At 60.1% G+C, this 17,379-nt stretch overlaps 2 protein-coding genes across 3 annotated transcripts; one reads left to right on the top strand and one right to left on the bottom strand.

Annotated features, from left to right (window-relative positions):
- Positions 1-1,418: 1,418 nt before the first annotated feature.
- Positions 1,419-13,925, bottom strand: FSCN3 (fascin actin-bundling protein 3). Of its 2 annotated transcripts, none has more exons than XM_087969044.1 (7): positions 13,378-13,925; positions 11,255-11,951; positions 10,653-10,771; positions 9,120-9,279; positions 6,808-6,978; positions 6,369-6,584; positions 1,419-2,674 (listed from the first exon to the last, which is right to left on the bottom strand). In XM_087969044.1, the coding sequence occupies exons 1-6, from the start codon at positions 13,513-13,515 to the stop codon at positions 6,379-6,381; spliced, it is 1,491 nt and encodes a 496-aa protein (XP_087825170.1). In that variant the 5' UTR covers positions 13,516-13,925; the 3' UTR covers positions 1,419-2,674; positions 6,369-6,378. The 2 variants fall into 2 exon arrangements, with proteins under 2 accessions (XP_087825170.1, XP_087825168.1); XM_087969042.1 differs by lacking the exon at positions 1,419-2,674 and adding an exon at positions 5,144-6,227.
- Positions 13,926-14,150: 225 nt separating this feature from the next.
- On the top strand, positions 14,151-16,475 carry GCC1 (GRIP and coiled-coil domain containing 1). Its single transcript, XM_087969047.1, has 2 exons — positions 14,151-14,764; positions 14,847-16,475. The coding sequence occupies exons 1-2, from the start codon at positions 14,189-14,191 to the stop codon at positions 16,149-16,151; spliced, it is 1,881 nt and encodes a 626-aa protein (XP_087825173.1). The 5' UTR covers positions 14,151-14,188; the 3' UTR covers positions 16,152-16,475.
- The last annotated feature ends 904 nt before the right edge of the window (positions 16,476-17,379 follow it).

Below are 17,379 nucleotides of genomic sequence, written 5' to 3' on the forward strand. Positions count from 1 at the left end.
CCTTGGCCAGTGGGGGGCGCTGTCTCCCTGTGGGATCTGCTCCACAACCCAACCTAGAGGAGCTTGAGGGACAGGAGCACTGGGAGGCCTCCAGCCTGGCACAGGAACTGCCCCGCCAGCCCTCCTTGCTCGGTCAAGAAAGGGCCAGGTCTGGCTTTCAGGTCTCTCGAGCCTCTCATTTGGAGGGGCAAGGAAACGTGGGTCCCATTCATAGCATTCCCATAGTTCTGTCCTGGCTGGTTTATAAATCTGAAGGGGTGTCTGTGACTTGCTCCAGCCCCCTCCCCACCCGGCCACCACCAGTAGCCTCTACCACTAAGCTGGGATCTGACCTGGCCGGGGTGGGGTGGGGGGTGGCATTGTGGATGTGGTTGGGAGCCACTCCAGCAGCCTCTGCTTCCATTTGAGGGAGGGTGAGGGGGGGTGCGTGTTCATTTCTGTCCCCCCCCCCCATGAGTGTTCTTGCTTGAGGAGTCGTAAGGATGGGTCTTTCAGTTCTGCGAACAATTCGGGCATGTTTCCGCTGTGTGATTATGATTCACTGACTCTCGGTTGTGTTGGGGTCCGATTCCCACTTCCGAGTTACAGGCAGGGCACAAAAGGGAGTCTGAATCTGCGGGGGAAGATGAGCTGGAACTGACCTAGATGGAGAGGGCAGCTCCGATGGCCTTGGAGGAAACTGGGGAAGGTCAGAAGAGTCAGTCCAGGCGAGGCTTTCCTGACTCAGTAAGGCCTGCAGACAGGGAGCGCTCCCCCACCCCCCACCCTCACCTGAGAGCCAGGAGAGCTCAACAAAGGTTGGCCCGGCTAGGAGGGTGCCGGTGGGAGGGGCATGGAATCCGTAGAGCCTCCTGTGCATTTGCCAACGCCTGGAGATGGCTTGCCAGTTTGCCTGCTTCGCTGAACTTCTTGGTCTGGTTAATGTTTGGGCTAATTTGGCTCATTGGACTGCTGGCCCTGGTTTGCTTCTTTGGTTAATCTGGCTTACTGGGCTACTTGCAGGCAGAGGCTTCCGAAGGTGCGTGTGAGAGCTTTGCTCCAGGACTTGTAGTGATGTGGGAACGTTTGGGGGCACAGTTGGAGCAATAGAGGGGCAGTTTGAACTACCAGCTGTTTGTGTTATTTGTGTGCCGTGCTCTGGGTCATCACAGAAGGGCTGGAATGGCTGAGTCCTGAAGGTGCCTATCACCCTTCCAGGAGCCCCCAGTCTGGACGCCCCCCCCCCTCCTGGTTTGGGTGAGCAGCCTGGGGGTCCCGCAGCCACCACTTCCTCTGCTACAGTGCCAGAGAAAGAGTCCTGGCAAGGGGAAGGCAGATTTACATTGCAAATTCCTGCCCGCGTGGCTTACACGGGTGAGACGACGACGCTCTCTTCCCTTCTTGGACTAATCTCACCAGAGATGAGCAAATGCAAACTGTTAGGAAAAGAACTTTTTTTTTTTTAATGTTACACATCCAGAGGCAAATTTTCCATGTTACATTAGACACTGAAATGCAAAACTTCTGAGAATCAACAATGAAACAACATCACCACTAAAAAAAAAAAGATGAAAATTTGCCCCAGACCAGCCACAAGGTAGTACTGATCTGCTATAGATAGAGGGAAAAACACTTTTTAAAGAAATTGGAATGGAATTCAAGTTATTGCCAGACAGTACAAGATTCTAGGGAAGTATTGTAACTTTATGAATACTGAGAAATATATCATAAGACGGCGTTGAGTCGAGCAAAATAGATGAAACCCAATTTTTCTAGTAACCTGTTTCAGGAAACAATTGTCTATCTTGGAGACTCCAGGTTTTTCCCCATTTGTACCCTGTTCTTCTCCCAACCTTCTTCCAATTGTGCCTCTGATGTGACAAGATGCTGAAGAGGCGACTCTGCCAATTCTTGAGGAGATCCGCTAATCACCCATCCTTCACAGCCACACACACACACACACACCCTCCCGCCACCAGTTCTGGCTGTGTCCTCATCCTATGGAACCGTAGGTGCAACCAGGGCCAGGGCCGTGCACTTGAAGTGTTATTGCCTGGGATAAGTGGAGGGTGCGTTTCCTTGGCTGTAAGGGCCCAGGACATGCACTGTCACCCTGCCTTTCCCTCCCTCCCCCCCCCCCATAGGTCCCTTCCTGGCAGGAGAAGGGGAGAGGAGGGATCTGGCAGAGGCTCCCACCTTCCCATCTTCCTTGCAGTCAGCGGGGGTGACTGGGCTGCCCAGAACTCGGAGCAGGACTGTCTTCTCCAAGGAGCAGCTGCAGGTCCTGGAGAGTGGTGAGTCAGGAGGGCATCGAAGGAGGGGGATCCGGGGAGGGGGCAAAGGTTTGAGGGGAGCACTTTATAAAACTGCCTTCTTTTGCTTGATTTCTAATGTTGCCATCGAAGCTTTCCCGGAATAGGTAGCAAAACACAGTGGATTGAAATAAGGAGATTACTGTGAGTCATTAAAATCATGGCTGCAGGCTAGATTAAAAGAAATGTCCTGATGCCCTTTGACACCCCCTCCCCCAAGAACTGGGCCCTCTCACACCCAGGTGCTTCTGAAGACAGGAAGGAGGGTGTGGCAGGGGTTCTCAACCAGCTTAGTTGAATTTTGGGAAGGGGGGGGGAATTGCACTTCGTCATCCAGAAGCATCACTTCAAGGGCCATTTTGGTCCTGCCATCTCAGGAAGAGCTTCACAGACATGTAAAAGAGAGGAAGGAACAAAGGATAAGGAGTCCGAGAGCAAGAGGAGGGTAACCTGCTTAGGGGGAAAAGCAGCAACCCAAAGATCATTTAAGGCAGGAGGTCTCCAAGCTTGGCCGCTTTAAGACTCGGGGACTTTGTAGCTGGCTGGCGAAGTCCGGGAGTTGAAGTCCACAAGCCTTAAGGCGACCAAGGTTGGAGACCCTGCCTTTAAGGCATGGAAGATACAGAAGGGAGAGAAAGAAGCTTGCAAGTGATGCCAGTCACAATCACATTTCTGTGGGGCAGAGAGAGATGTGGCCCCTGCAAATTTCTGGCCTCGGACTTTGCAGCCCACTGGGCAGGAGGGCCCCTGCCTCACTCTGGCCCCTGGCTGCTTTGACCCGCTCATTCCCTCTTTCAGCTTTCCAGAGAAGCCAATACCCGGAAGCAGCCGCCCGGGCAGAACTGGCTGGGCAGTCTGGACTGCCTGAAGCCACCCTGAAGGTGAGCAGAGGGAGGCCCCTCCTGCACTGCTGAACTGGACAAGGCTTTCCCAAGCCGGAAGAAGCCCTCACCTGTTCCTCTTTGCCTTTACTTCGATTAGGTTTGGTTCTCTAATCGGAGAGCGAGATGGCGACGGGAAGCCCTGCGGGCACAGCATGCTGGCTCTGGGCCTGCAACCCCAGGTACTTACCTAGCATGGTAAGAGAGACAAGTCCTAGAAAGAGGCTGATGCAGGATCCCTACCCGTTGGCAAGAGAAGCTGGCACCTGGACCGAGGACATGCCAGTTGCCCACCCAGCTATCGGGAGCCTTAATGCCCACCCCAGGCTGCTGCCACTATCTGAGTCAACGTGCAGCCTTGGAGGGCAGTGGGTGGGAGGCAGCTGCCGCTTTTCTCTTTGCCCCATCACAGCCCTCAGTGGGACAGCTCACCTCTTGTCTCTTCCCAGGGGCTGCGTGTGAATGGCGGCTGCCCACTAGGGCACCAAGTCTGCAGCCTCCCACCGTGGGCAGGTAGGTGGGCACTGGCCACGCCTGCCACTGCTTCCCCTGCTGGGGATTGCTGACCCTAACGGGGCTGCCTTGGCACCCTCCAACCTATGGAGATGGGCAAAAGCCTCTGATGCCACCGGACTGGCCACCTTTCCCTGGCTGCCCCCCCCCCAAAAAAAAAAAAGCCGGTGTGAGGGGTTCGGCCCAGGGAGGGAGAAGCCGAGTCTCTATTGCGCGCCCTGACAGAGCAACAGAAAGGCCGGCCTTCTCACAGGTTTGGAGTTGAGGCGGGGCAGCGGAGAGATGCCTGAGCAAGCTTTGGGGAAGCGAGGGGCGCTTCAAAAGCGGGAGAGCATTTCTACGCCTACAGCGGGCGGGGGTGCCCGGCTTCCACCGTCTGCCAACCGGGATGAAGCGGGCAATCAGCGGGGGTGCGCTCCAGCAGAGGGAAGGCCAGCGCCACAGCCGCAGCCTCCCAGCACCCGCCTGAGCTCCGGCTCTCCGTCCGCTGCAAGGAACCAGCCGCCGCCGCCCGAGCAGGGGAAGACCCGCTGAGGCCCCGGGGACGGAGGTGCAAAGCAGCCTCGCCGCCTGAGGGCAGAGCTCCACAGCGGCCCTTCCGAAGGCAGCCGCTGCCGCCGCCCCTCCCGGAAGCAGCTTCGGCCCAACTCCGCGGGGAGCCTCCGGGACTCCTGGACTGCCTGCCAAGTCCCGCTTTCCTAGGCAGCGCGCAGCCGCTCCCGGCTCCCAGGAAAGCGTCCCGCCCGCGGGACCCCCGCTTCTCCCGGCTGGGCCGCCTGAAAGGGGGGGAACGTCGGCCGCTGGGCTCGGTCCCTTGCAGCGGGCGCGCATCGAAAGGGAGACCACCTGAACTGCAGCCTTGAAGCTTGTGGTTCTTTCTTAGCCAGAATGAATCAGCCAATGTGATTGTTTGCCTGTTTCTGCCTCCCGATGGGAGAACCAAAGAATTCCCTTCCCGGTCTGGTGGCAGCAGGGAAACCAAATCCACCCCAGTGACAAAAGGCCACAATTTTGAACTTGCAGGCAAGTCAAGCTGTAGGGTAAAACTACTTGTGAATAAAAGGTTATGTGGGTTGCTGCCTATTGTTTCTTTTCTATATTTTTTATTTTTCTTATATGTATCCATGTATTCATAACTACTGTATGTTTTTACTTATACTTATTATCTTGTAAGCAATTGACAAATTTAAAAAAAAAAGGTGTTTTCTGCTTCTTGTCACTGAACTGTGATTAACACAACAGCTTATAGTACAGAAAAAGCAATTTCGTCACCGGAAGACGCCAGAATTAGCAAGAATGGAGACTTTAAGAAAGGTGCCTGGCCCATTCAAGCACGAAGTCGGTTTAGGCCCAACTAAAAGCCCGGCTGATGGGATTGTTTGCGAAGGAGGACCAAGCCCTGCTGCGAAGGACAAAAGGTGGGGCAGGCGGTTACTGTGCAGCGTCAAGAAGGGGGTTGGGGGAAATGAAGAAAAGAAGGGAAGAAAGCAGGACTAGTGGAAGAGAAGGTACCTGGAGGCCCATCCAAAGGAGTCCCAGTGGGACAGTGTGTGGATGGGGCAGAGCCAGAAGAGGCTGCTGCATGGAAGAGGCAGGGAAAGAGGCTGGAGGGGCCGGAGGAAAGATAAACGGGGAAGTGACAGCAGCAGCATGGAGGGGCGGGGAGGAGAACAGAGCAGACCCAGAGGGAATAAAACACGGGGACGGACGGGGAAAGCAAAAGGCGGGGGAGTTCCTGAAGGCATGGAAACTGAGGCTGGAGAAGATCAGATCCTGCCACAGAGAAAAACACAAGCTAAGGGCCGGGGAGGGGAATAACTAAGGTGGACAACTGCCCTTCATCCCCTCCGCATGCCCCATCCTTTCCAATAATGTTTGTAGCCCTCGACCCTCCTTCCGAGGCCAGGAGGGAGGCCCAGCGGCTTCCTGGGTGCCCTTCTGCCCCGAGCCCTGGGGGAGGCAAACCCTAGGCCTCTGGGCAGAAGACAAGGGACACTGCGTGTGCGCGCGTGCGCACACACACGCACACGCACACACACGGGCCTTTCCAGGGCCCAAATGGATTCTTCCTTTCGTCCTCTGGACAGGCAGCGCCCAAAAGCTCTTGCTGGGGCCGAGAGGCAGCCTGGCGGTGGCCGGCCTGGGGAGATCTGCAGGGAAGCCCATCCTCAGGGCCTCTCGGAGCGGCCCTGCTCCCCAGACAGAGCAACAAGCCTGGTTTGGATTCATTCACAGCTCCCCCACCTCCCTCCAGCCATTTGAACCCAGAGCAGAGACCTCTGACCCACTTCCCAAAGCCAGGAGGCCAAGGAGAAAACGCAACAGGGGCCCAAACGGGGTGAAGCCACTTCATTGGTGCAAAGAGCTCACAAGGGGCCCTCCCCACGGGATTTCGCAGGCGAGGGGAGGGCCCCCCTTTGGCTCATGCGGACAGCAACAAGCTCTTCCTCAGCCGCCAATCGGGACAACCAAGGGTGGAGTGCCCTGCAGGGCGTGCCCAGACAGACAGCCACTCAGCCGGGGCCCCTCTTTCCGACAAGGCCTGCAGACAAGGAGGGAATGTTAGAGGAACCTTCCTCTTCCCCTTGTCAGACCCAAGTGGGACCCACGGGGCGGGGGAGGGGGAAGAGGGCAGGCTCCGAGAGCCCCCATCCTCCCAGGACCGTCCCTGCCCCCCCCTTACCTTTCCGAGGCTAGAACTCCCAAAGGCAGTCTCGGGCGATCTCCTCGCTGTCAGCCACCAGGCAACCCTCCCGGTCTCCACGCACATAGTAGCCATTGGGGGCTACGATGGCCAGCAGGTTCTTCCCCTGGATCTCCAGGTAGAAGTTCAAGGCAAACTTCCCCCAGGGGCTGAAGGTCCTTTCTGGGGTCAGGGACCAAAAGCTCTTTCCACGGCCTGTGAGAGGGAGGGAGGGAGGGAGGAGAAGGGCTAGTCCCCCATCTCTCCCATCCGCAGCCCTCCAGGTGGGGGAGGGAAGGGCGACTGTATTTCGGAGGCGTTTGTGCCGACAGTGGTCCCAAACGGGCGGTGTCTGTGCGGATGGGATCGCCTGGGGAGCCCCTCCTGGCCCGGCTTCTTGGGGGAGGAAGCCCCCCACCCCGCAGGGCCTGCTGCTTACTCTGGAGGTGGTAGACGCCGTGCTTGCAAGGCAGGATCTCCACAGGCTCCGGCTCCAGGAGGTTGCCCTGCAGGGTCCCTCGGCAGGGGGAGCTGCCCACGTAGCCGTAGTGCCCACGCAGCACCAGGAAGGAGCGGTTGGCAAAGCGCAGCACAAACTCCTCGTGGGGCCCTGCGGCAGAAAAGAACTGCGGAGGCTCCGTCTGGCCCGGGATTGGGGGGGGAGGAGGGGAAAGGGGGGGCTTGGCACAGAGCCCGGGGGAGGGCACCCGGATGCTCCCATCAGCTCAGCCACGGTTGGGGCCACAGGTGGGCAACACCCCCTCCCCGTCCCCTTCGCAGCATCCCCCTCCTCTCAGGGGGCGCTTTCAAAAAGAGATCAATGAAACAACCAATCAGGCAGTGAGGCGGGTGGCATATCCATTTAATAAACACAAACGTTGTAAAAAAAAAAACCGTGCTGATCTTTGACTCTGCTACACAGACTGCCAAGTTAGAGATACATTTCTTAAAATATACCTGAATTTTTAACACGGATAGTCCTTGACCTACCACAACTGAGCCCAAATTATCATTGTTGAGACAGTCGTTCAGTGAGTTTTGCCCCACTTTATGACCTTTTTCATCACAATTGTTAAGTGAATCGTTGCCGTTGTTCAGCTAGCAACCTGATTGTTAAGTGAATCTGGTTTCCCCATGGACTTTGCTTGATGGGAGGTCGCAAAAGGGGATCCGGTGACCCTGGGAAGACTGCGGCCGTCATCAATCCAAGTCAGTTGCCAAGATTCCCACCAAGAGATTCCAGTTCAGCGGCTGGAGGGCTGTGCAGGGAGCCAGAACTCCCAGCGGTGGTTGATTGATGGCTCCCGTGTGAGGCGATCTGTGGTGTGATTGGCTGCTGTGGGGAGGGAGGGGGCGGTTCCCTGTTTTCCCGCCTTTTTCTCCCGCGTGCCGCCTTTCTGTGCGCTGGGATTTACCGCAGGCGGCTGCTCTTCGCCCGACTCGCCTCTGCTGCACGAAGGTGGATTGGGTTGGATGGACAGAGAGATCGATCGATCGATCGACAGGCAGATACACACACACACCCAGCAAAAGAGGCACCAGGCCTGCCAGAGGCCTTCAGGAACTTCCTCTTCTGCGGCTGGCCAGGCTTTCCTGAGGCCCCTGCAGCCTTCAGGAACGATCCGGAGCTTTGTTCTCAGCTCCAGAGGCCTTCAGGAAAGCCTGGCCAGCCTTGCCGGCTGCAGAAGAAATGGGCCGGCCAGGCAGGTGTCGGGGTGTGCGAGGCCTGCCTACACCTGTCCAAAGGTAAGTAGTAGGGCATCCCCCCCGGCTTAGTTTTTACCCGTCCACTCTGGAGTGGGCAGGATCTTAATTAGGGCTTATGTTGGGTGCATGTGTAAATATCAAGCTAGGATTTACTTTCAGGGTAGGATGTATTTTCAGGGAAACAGGGTAGATATAGACAGACAGACAGACAGACGTGGATGAATACATAAACAGATGTAAAATCTATTTATGTAAAGCTAGAAGTTCCCGTCCGTGTCTCTGACTTCATTTGGATGCCTGCTGTGCAATTCCTTGGCCTGTCTGAATTTTGATCCCGTGACCCCAGGGATGCAGCAACGGTTGTTAAGGGTGAAAAACAGTCGTCCCAAGTCTCTCTTTTCGGTGATGTGGTAACTTTGAACGGTCCCTAAACAGAGTCCATGAGAGGCTGGGCCGTTGCTGAAGGCATCTGGTAAAAGCAGAGACCCCTGAAATGGAGGAGGGTGCTGGAAGTGGGGACGGGCGGCCTTGCCCTCACTGCTGCCGGGGCCTTGGCGGCCCACCAAGGCAGCCCTCCCCTCACAACGGAGGTGGGCTGGGATTCCTCTCCTTGCACCGCCCCCCACCCCCACCCCGCTTAGAGGCCCCAGCCACCATCCTTCAACTGAATCCCACCGTGGTTAGGCCAGGCAGCGCCCTGCCAGCTCCCCACAACTGGTCAGTGGAGAAGCTGGAGGGACACGGCTGGCGAATGGCTTCTGCCACTGGCCGGGGGGGGGGCACGAGGGATGCTGAGGGCGAGAGGGGCGGAATCGGCTGTGCAAGGAGGTCGAGGAGGGTGGGCAAGGGAGCGCCAAGGGGCTGAGGGAGGCGGGTACAAGGGAGTAGGGTTGGGGCTGCTGGAACGGAGGGAGTTCGGAGGACGGGGCAGGAAGGAAGGTCTTCCCAGGCCAAATTCCGCTCCCCCTCCCCTCCAAGGGCCACAGGAACAGCCGGAAAAGGTGTGCAGGCCTGGGCTTCCTGCAAGGCACAGGTCCTCCTTACCTGGGTGTGCGGCTCGAACTACCAGCAGCCCCACCGGCAGGGTTCCCAGGTAGCGCCCCCCGGGAGCTCTCAGGAAGACCTTCCCGTAATGCCAGAGGACCTGGAACCTGGTCTCTGCCTCCTTGGCCGCCCCGTTGGCCAGCACGCTCCGGAAGGGTCTCTGGGGAAGGGAAATGCCACGGTCGGGGGGGGGGGGCATGCTTTCTGGAAGCTTCCTAGGAGCCCTCCCCCACTGGAGGGAGGCGGGCAGGATCTGCTCTCCCTCTAAGGGTGAGCAGAAGGGGATGAGGGCAGAAATTAGATCCCACCCCCCAGCCCTGCCCCCAGGGCCATCAAGAGATGCACCTTCCTACCGTGTTTCTCCAACAATACGGCCTCCACCAATAGGAAGACCCAGCATGTTTTCTAGGCATAAAATCAAATTAAGCCCCTCCCCCCAAATTTAGGCCTAGTTTAAAACATGCAAAATAGGGGGAAGGGTGGGGGGACTTGCCATTTGGAGTGCCGTTGGAGCTGCTGCTGCCGTTTGGAGCTGCTGCCGCCGTTTGGAGCTGCCTCTGCCGTTTGGAGCCGCCGCCGCCGTTTGAAGCTGCCGCTTCCGTGTTTGGAGCTGCCGCCGTGTTTGGAGTGGCGGTGGTGCTCCAAACAGCGGCAGTGCTCCAAACGCGGAAGCGGCAGCTTCAAACAGCGGCGGCGAGCTCCAAACGGCGGCAGCAGCTCCAACGGCACTCCAAACGGCAGCGGAATGGGCAGAAGGGAAAGCAACAGCGGCAGGTGCCAAAGGTCTTGGGTCTGCAGCAAAGGTGTTTGGTGGGAGTAGGGAGCTCTCTGCGCTTTGCCATGATCGCCCGTTAGGAGCGGCTGGTGGCGAGGCTGCCCGCGGGGCGCTCTAGATGAGTATGAAAGGGGGGGAAATTAAGTTACCCCCGAAAAGACGGCCTAGCCGTTTTTTCGGGGCTCAAAAAAAAATAAGGCCCGGCCTTATTATGTGAGAAACACGGTAGCTAGGTGGGAAATCAAGGGAGAGGGAAACGCCTGGCCAAAGGCGGCTTCTTCACAGACGTGCTGAGCGGAGGACAGGAGCAACACCCTGGGAGCCATGCAGGCTCTCCCAAAACTGGGCTCAAAGGCCAGGAGTGGCTCTTCCCGCCTCCCGCTGGGCCGGAAGCAGCCTGGATGGTCATCAGGTTGCCTTGCTCAGTGTCAAGCCCAAGCAGGGCCATCCATCTCTAGTCAAGCTAGGGAGGCCCCTCCACCCTAGGCAGACTATCTCCGCTGCTCTGCTCTTTGTTCCCAGCCCCTCCACCCCACCCCGAGACTCAGGCGGACTCCCCAGGGCTTCGGCTCGCCCCCTTGAGCCTGCCCTGCCTCAGCTCCAAAGGGCCCCTGCTGGCCCCTGCTTGCTCCTGCCTGGTGGGTGGCTGCCAGGCCGGTCTCCGTCCCCGGCCCAGAGTCCAGTGCTGGATCCCCAGGGGCTCCATCCTGCCCTCCCACTTGCTGTGGGGATGGGGCAGTGGCAGCAGGGGGACTGACCTGAGCCAGGTACTTGTGATGGACACCTTTTATCTGCACCGTTTGGCTGTTGGAGTCCATTTCAAAGAGGAACGTGGACATTGGGCTCAGCTTCTTAGGACCAGCGTAAACTTCGGAGTCTGAGGACAGCGAGAGAGAATCGAGAGGGGAAGGAGTTTTGCCAATTGGCTCCTCAGTTTGTGCCAAAAGTAGCTGAAAGCCTCTGCAAACCCTTCGAAGCCTCCCTCCCAGAAAACCCTGTCATCGGTTAAGAGAAGGCAGACTTCAGAGTAGCCGTCCTTATTCGTTTCTTTATTAAACTTCCATGCCGCCCACTTCACTAACACACCAACACCGGGTGGCTTACGATATAATAAAAAGTTAAAAGGTGCTAAAAAGAAGAATTAGGACTGAATAGCGAAGTTAAAAGGTAAACGCTAAGTTGACAGACAGACAGACCTCTTATTTCAAGAGACGTCACAGGGTGGCAGGAGAGCCCTCCTTCTGTCCTCACCTGAACTCTGAAGTGGCTCAGGTGTGCAGAGACCTGACCAGGTAAGGGTGGGACGAGTCCCTGCTCTCCACCCGTATTTCCTGGGCTGGAAAAACAGGGATTTACTTGCCAGAAATGATGCTGACGAATCGGTTGGCTCTCGTTCTCAGGCTGACCCACGGGGGGCACCGCTGGATGACAAACCACTCCTCGTTCTCCTCTGGGTGGTCCCCAAGGCAGAGGAGCCCCCGGCTGCCCTGCGGGTATAAGACGTGCCCCTCCATGTCCGTGAGGAAGGCCAGGCAGCCAGGCTTCAGGTTCAGGTGAAAGGCCGTCTCCGCAGAGGGCATCGCGGCCAGCTTCTCTGCTCTGGAGACAAACTTGTGGGTGGAGGTCTCCAAGTGGCAGGCCCCCTTCCTGAACCGCAGGAGGAAGCCGCATTCCTCCAGATAGGGCACGGGTGCATCCACCCAGACCCGATTCAGTTCCGGGTCAGTCCGGGCGTAGAGCTGGCTGCTGGGGTTGAAGAGGACCACGTGCGCATGCTCGGCCAGCTGGGGCATCCACAGGTGGTGAGCCGTCAGGCCTCGGGCCACGCAGAACACGTCCTCCCCATCAGACTCCAGGAACTTCTGGCTCTCCAGCTGCTGGAGGGTCCAGGCCCCACTCGGATGGACCTCCAGCAGAAACCGGCTCTGCTTCTCGGCCACTGGCCGTCCACAACGCACCGTGCCATCTGCTTCCACCAGGAGGTGCTGCCCTTGATGCCCAACCAGTGCCACCACGTCCTGCTTCCCTTGCTCTGTGGTCACCCTCAGCTTCCAGGTCTGGGAGAGGAAAAGTGCCCAGTCACCGGCCCAGCTGAGCAGCCGGGCAAAGCCCCATCGCCCTGGTGGCCCCTCTCTGGTCGGTCTACTGTTGAAGGGGCGGGTGAGGGACAGCCGGCCAGAGGAGCCTGCCCAGAGCAGATGCTCCCAGCCGCCGCCCCCGCCCAGAGGAGAGCCAGGCCTTTCCCAGCCTGGCTTTGGGCTCCCATCCAAGGCTGCAGCTCTTCCTTCTTACCTGCAGGTGAACTGGCTCCTCCCCCTCAACCAGCTCAGCCTGGACGCCCCATGGAACCCCAAAAGGGGGAGGTCCCCTTCCCTGCAGCTTCCCAAGGATGCTGGCCTCACACTGGTGCTTGTGTGGGACTCTCCCAGCTCTATGCCCTCAAGGTGGCCCAGGAGCCTCAAGCTCTCCTGAGGGCCCCCTCTGCCTCTTCAGAGGTCTGCCAGCAGCAACCCTCCCCCTGCCCTGATGGGAGGCTGCGGGAGGGAGGGGCAGACTTCAAGGCACCCAGGGGTGGTTCCTAAGGAATGGAGAGCATTCTCCCAACTCAAAAGAATAAAATTCAACAAACGAAGACACCCCCCTTTTCATTTCCTCTGGTGGCTGCTGGGGCAAAAGGGCCACTGGCAGGCGGTGGGGTTTGGTGCCAGGAGGCCGGGAGCAAGCACTGCTGCCAGGGGGGCTGTCCTCCCCCTGCCTGAAGGAGCTCAGCCCCTCCCTCTGCGCCCAGAGCCAGCCATCGGTCCCCTCACTCCATACCTGTTTCTTTCCCAGCGAGCTCCCCAAGACACTGACACCATCCCCATAGCACTCGCAGGTGAGATACCCCCCCGTCCAGTTGACAAGCCCAATCTGCATGAGGGAGAGCAGAGCAGGAATGGCAGATTCCCCCACCCACCCGCCCTGGGGTCCCGTTTGGTCCAGCCTCTGGCGCGGGGCCCAGGCAAGCCCTTCAGGTGGCACTGGGGAGGCCTCCTCCCGGTGGCGCTTCCCAGCGTTCCAGGGCTAGAAGCCCCGGGCAGCTCTGCCCTTTGTGACCCCCTGGTTACCTCACAATGCGGGCACTGAAGAACTGCCTGGCTTTCCCCTGCCCTCCCAAACGGGATGCCCTCCCCTCCCTCCCTGTACCCAGAAGCAGAACCGCCAGGCTCATTAGCTGCTTGCTTGCCCCCTCTTGGGGGGCTGCAGCCAGGGCAACGTGGCAGGGCCCCCTCATTCGGGGATTCTACCACGGCTCTGTCAGGGGGCACATCAGCCCCCTGGGATGGAACTGCACCCAGGGCTCCTCCATGCCTGCAGAGACCAGGGCCGACTTCACTGGAAGCTCAGAAAATGGGTGAAACCAGCGCCTGGAGGGGGCTGTGTGGATGTAAGCCATGCGCCCGGGAGGCTTCTGGGGAGACCCGATTCCTCCCTGGAAGGCACCTTTTTCCCGCAGCGCTTCAGGGCCTTGGAGATGGCAACGGGACCTGGGGACCTCCTTCCTCTTCCTCTTCCTCCCTCGGAAGCCTTCGTCGGTATTCCTGGCTTCTTCTCCTCAGGGTCGCTGCTGCCCCCGCCCATCACGGTCCTTCCTGGGTCTCCAACCCAGGAGACGGGGGACGTCGCCGACGCCTCTTCCCTCGACGCTCCGCGAGGCGGCCAAGGACTCTGCGGGCTCCTTCGGCGGCTGCCCCATTTCCACTTCGGGGCCTCCCGAGGGCCCCGCGTTTACTTCCCGCCTGCTGCTGCGGCCGCCCGGGGCAGCCGCCGACCGACCGAGCCTGCCTGAGCCGCCGTCGCAGCCCCGGAGTCGTCCTGCCCCTGCAGCGACCTCGCCCAGGCTCCCGCGCCTCCTCCTTCCTGCCGGGCCCTCTCGGCGGCTCCCTGCGGATCGCGGTCCGGCTTGCCGGGGCCCTTCCTCGAAGGCCGGACACAGCGCCGGAGGGAGACGCGCTGGGCAGCCCATACCGGCCAGGGGCGCCGGGCGGCTCTTCTGCTCGGGGCCTCCTTGACCGCTTCTCCCGCTCGCGTCGCGCCCCTCCCGCCCTCTGGCAGCTGCGCCGCGGCCGAAGGGCGCGCGGGGCGGGGCCGGGATGGGCGCCGCCTCCCCGCTGGAGCCGGAGGCAGCGGAGGGGCGGGGCGAGGGCGGCGGCCAGGCCCCGGAGACGTCACAGCGCCGCCCCGTCCGCTCCCGGCGCCCCCGCGCGCCAGGGGCGGGCCCGCGCAGGCGCACGAGGGCGCGCTGTCCGGGGCGATGGAGGCGGCGGAGGGGCCCGGCCGGCGGGAGCTGCTGGCGACGGTGGCGGCGCAGGAGGAGCAGCTGCGCGAGTACCAGGCGCGCCTGCGGGACCTCGTCCGCGCGCACAAGGGGCTTCTGGCGGAGCGGGCGGCGCTGGAGGCCGGCCTGGCCGCGCTGGCGGGGTCGGCGGCCGAGGGGCCCGCGGAGGGCGAGGCGGCGGCGGCGGCGGGCGGCCCCGAGGCGCGGCTGGGCGCGGCGCTGGCCACGCTGGCGCGGGAGAAGGCGCGGCTGGAGGCGAGCTGGCAGGCGGAGCGGCGCGGGGCGCGGGCCGAGCGGGAGCGGCTGGAGGGCGAGGCGCGGGAGGCGCGGGCGCGGCTGGCGGCGCAGCAGCGGGACCGGGCGCAGGAGCAGGCCGACCACGCCGACATGCTGCGCGAGCTCCAGCGGCTGCTGCAGGACGAGCGGGCGCGGCGGCGCGAGGCGGAGCTGGGCCTGGAGGAGGCGCGCCGGGAGGAGCCTCGGGAGCTGCGGGCCGAGCTGGAGCGCCTGCGGGGCCACTTCCAGGCGCAGCTGCTGCAGGAGGCCGGCAAGGTGGGCGCGGGGCCCCTCCCTCCCTCCCCCCCCCCTCGCCCCCGCCCCGCGGGCGAGAATGACCGCCTCTCCTTCCCCCCAGGCCGCCCAAGCTGACGAGCACCTGCGGATGGGAGAGCAGCGCGGGGCCGCCCTGGAGGCCCGGATCTCCGAGATGTCGGAGCTGCTGGGCGCCTACGAGAAGGCCAGGCAGAAGGACCAGGCTGCCCTCCAGAAGCTGAAGGACCGCCTCCTCCAGCTGGACCTCGAGAACAAGACCCTGGCCGTTGCCGCCTCTGGCCACGCCACTGTGGGCCTCGCCCTGGAGGACGGCCGCCTGGACGCCAACGTGCTGAGAGACAAGGTGGAGAAGCTGACGGAGCTGGCACGAGTGGCTGCCGAGCACGCGCCATCTCTCGTGGGGGACGGCGAGGCTGTCTGCCCGGAGGAGCCCCCTAAGGACGCAGAGACTGGGGACGGCGAGAAGGCCACCCTGGCCTATTATCAACAGGAGCTCAAGCAGCTGAAGGAGGAGTTTGAGAGGTACAAGGTGAGGGCGCAGGTGGTCTTGAAAAACAAATCGGCCAAAGATGGGAACCTGGCCAGAGAGCTGGAGGAGAGCCAAGAGCAGCTGGTGGAGCTGAAGGAGAAATACGTTTCCCTTCGGCTGTCCTGCGAAGTGGAGGCCAAGCAGCACCAGGAGCAGCTGGAGGCCAAGAGGCGAGAAGCAGCTCTCCTCCAGCAGCTTCACCGCCAGGAGTTGGAGCGATGCCTGTCGGAGGGCCGGGAGAAGGCCCTGCGGCTGGAGGAGGAGATGCACAAGCAGCGTGACCGGGCCCTGGCCGTCCTGATGGAAAAGGACCAGGAACTGCAGCAACTGAGGGTCCTGTCCGTGCCCTTCGGGGTACAGGCTCCCAAAACGGCCACGGGGCCGGGTAATGGTGGCAGCGGCAGCGCCCACAGCAACAGTGAGGTGGGTGACGATGCTTTGGAGCACCTGACCCTGTCTCTCCCTGCCCCCAACGAGCCCACCTTCCTACTGTACACAGAGCAGCTGGCTCGGAAGGAGGTGGAGATCGTGGCTCTGAAGAAGCAGAAGCACCAGCTGGAGATGGAGGTTCACCAGTTGCAGGAGAAGCTTATGGAAGAAGGAGAGAAACACCGAGAGGAGTTGTCTCTGCTCCAGGGCCACATTCAAAAGACTTTCAGGGACCGGAGCAGAGAGGGAGCTAACCTGGAATACCTCAAGAACATTTTCTACAGGTTCCTGACTTTGACAGATTTGCTGGCACGCCAGCAAACCCTGACGGCCATATTGACTATTTTGCATTTTAGCCCAGAAGAGAGACAGGCTGTTCTGAGCCATGTGGGCGGAAGCAGCAGCTGGTGGCTTTCGGGGAAGAGATGAACCCCCCCACCCCTGCTTGCTGGGGGTGGGGGGTGGGGAAAGTTCCTAATGAGGCTGGCTTCCCTATTCTGGCCTCAAAGCAAGCAGTAGCCATTCTCAGCCATTGACTGGGGAGGCCACAGGACCAGCCAAGACTCCAGCCTGAGTGAAATGCCTCCCGGGGGCTGCAGGGATTCCATTTGGGGTCTTTGTTCTTTTTAAAGGGCTCCATTCAGGAGTCTAGCCAGTGTTTGTTTCAATACTTGTGCCAAATGTGGACCGGGGCAATCCTCTGGACTCTCAAGCCTGCGGCTGAAGCCAGCCAATAAAGCATCAGCCATTGAAGCCTCTCCTGTGAGTGCCTGGGCTGGAGCCAGATCCCACCTTTGGGCGGAGCCTTGGGGGTTCCTCCAGCACTGGTGTCGCCCTTGGGCCATGGAGATGCAGCAGTCCCTGGGGGGTGCTGGGCCAGAAAGTGCTAAGATTTGCCCCTCCTGGTCTTCATGCCTTCCCCCAGTCAAGGATTGGAAGGCAGGCCAAGGGCCCTGGTTCGCTCCTCTCCCTCCAATCAACATGGCCTCTCATCTGACAAGGGCGACTCTAGGTGGCCATACAGGGGTGGGGGAGACACGGCAGGGGACCTTCCTGACTCCCTTCACAGCTCAGAAAAGAGCAGCTGGGGTTTGTTGCTTGCCGTCCCTCCAGAGTCATCGGGCAGTTTCAGTTTGCCTGCCAGGTCTAAAACGCACTTTAGTGTCGCATGTGAAAGGATGGAGCACTACTGGCCACCTCGCAGCAGTTTTTGGCATGGGAACTTGGCCGTCATCTTAGCCTCTTGGAAATTAGGCCATTTATAGCATTAGCCCTTAGATTCACATACCGCTTCACAGTGCTTCATAGCCCTCTGAACAGGTTACAGAGTCGGCCTCTTGCCCCCAACAATCTGGGTCCTCATTTTACCAACCTTGGAAGGCTGAGTCAACCTTGAGCTGGTGAGGACTGAACTGCTGGCAGTTGGCAGAGTCAGCCTGCCATCCTGCATTCTAACCGCTGTGCCATGATGGCTAAAATGTGTGATTCCTTGGGGCAGGGCTTATGTAAACATAGTCATAGTAAACATTTTGTCCAGATGGGGTTAGGATTGCATGTCTTGCGTGCTTGGGTACGCAGACATGAAACGGTTTTCTGAAAAGGAACTGGGTGCAGGTTAGAGAAGCTGTGAGGTCAGAAGAGAGTCAGGCGCTCTCGT

The sequence above is a fragment of the Notechis scutatus genome, chromosome 6 (genome assembly GCF_049901735.1).
Source record: "Notechis scutatus isolate UNSWTSFEM ecotype Mainland chromosome 6, rNotScu1.2, whole genome shotgun sequence".
Classification (NCBI taxonomy): Eukaryota; Metazoa; Chordata; class Lepidosauria; order Squamata; family Elapidae; genus Notechis; species Notechis scutatus.

Bases quoted from the DNA above. Each gene is read 5' to 3' on its own strand.
- FSCN3 (XM_087969044.1), bottom strand. From the start codon at position 13,515: ATGGGCGGGGGCAGCAGCGACCCTGAGGAGAAGAAGCCAGGAATACCG. The intron at 10,772-11,254 runs GCAAGTAAATCC...CGCTGTCCTCAG, and splicing joins ATTCGTCAGCATCATTTCTG to ACTCCGAAGTTTACGCTGGT. The intron at 6,585-6,807 runs GTAAGCAGCAGG...TCCCTCTCACAG, and splicing joins CGGCGTCTACCACCTCCAGA to GCCGTGGAAAGAGCTTTTGG.
- GCC1 (XM_087969047.1), top strand. From the start codon at position 14,189: ATGGAGGCGGCGGAGGGGCCCGGCCGGCGGGAGCTGCTGGCGACGGTG. The intron at 14,765-14,846 runs GTGGGCGCGGGG...CCTTCCCCCCAG, and splicing joins TGCTGCAGGAGGCCGGCAAG to GCCGCCCAAGCTGACGAGCA.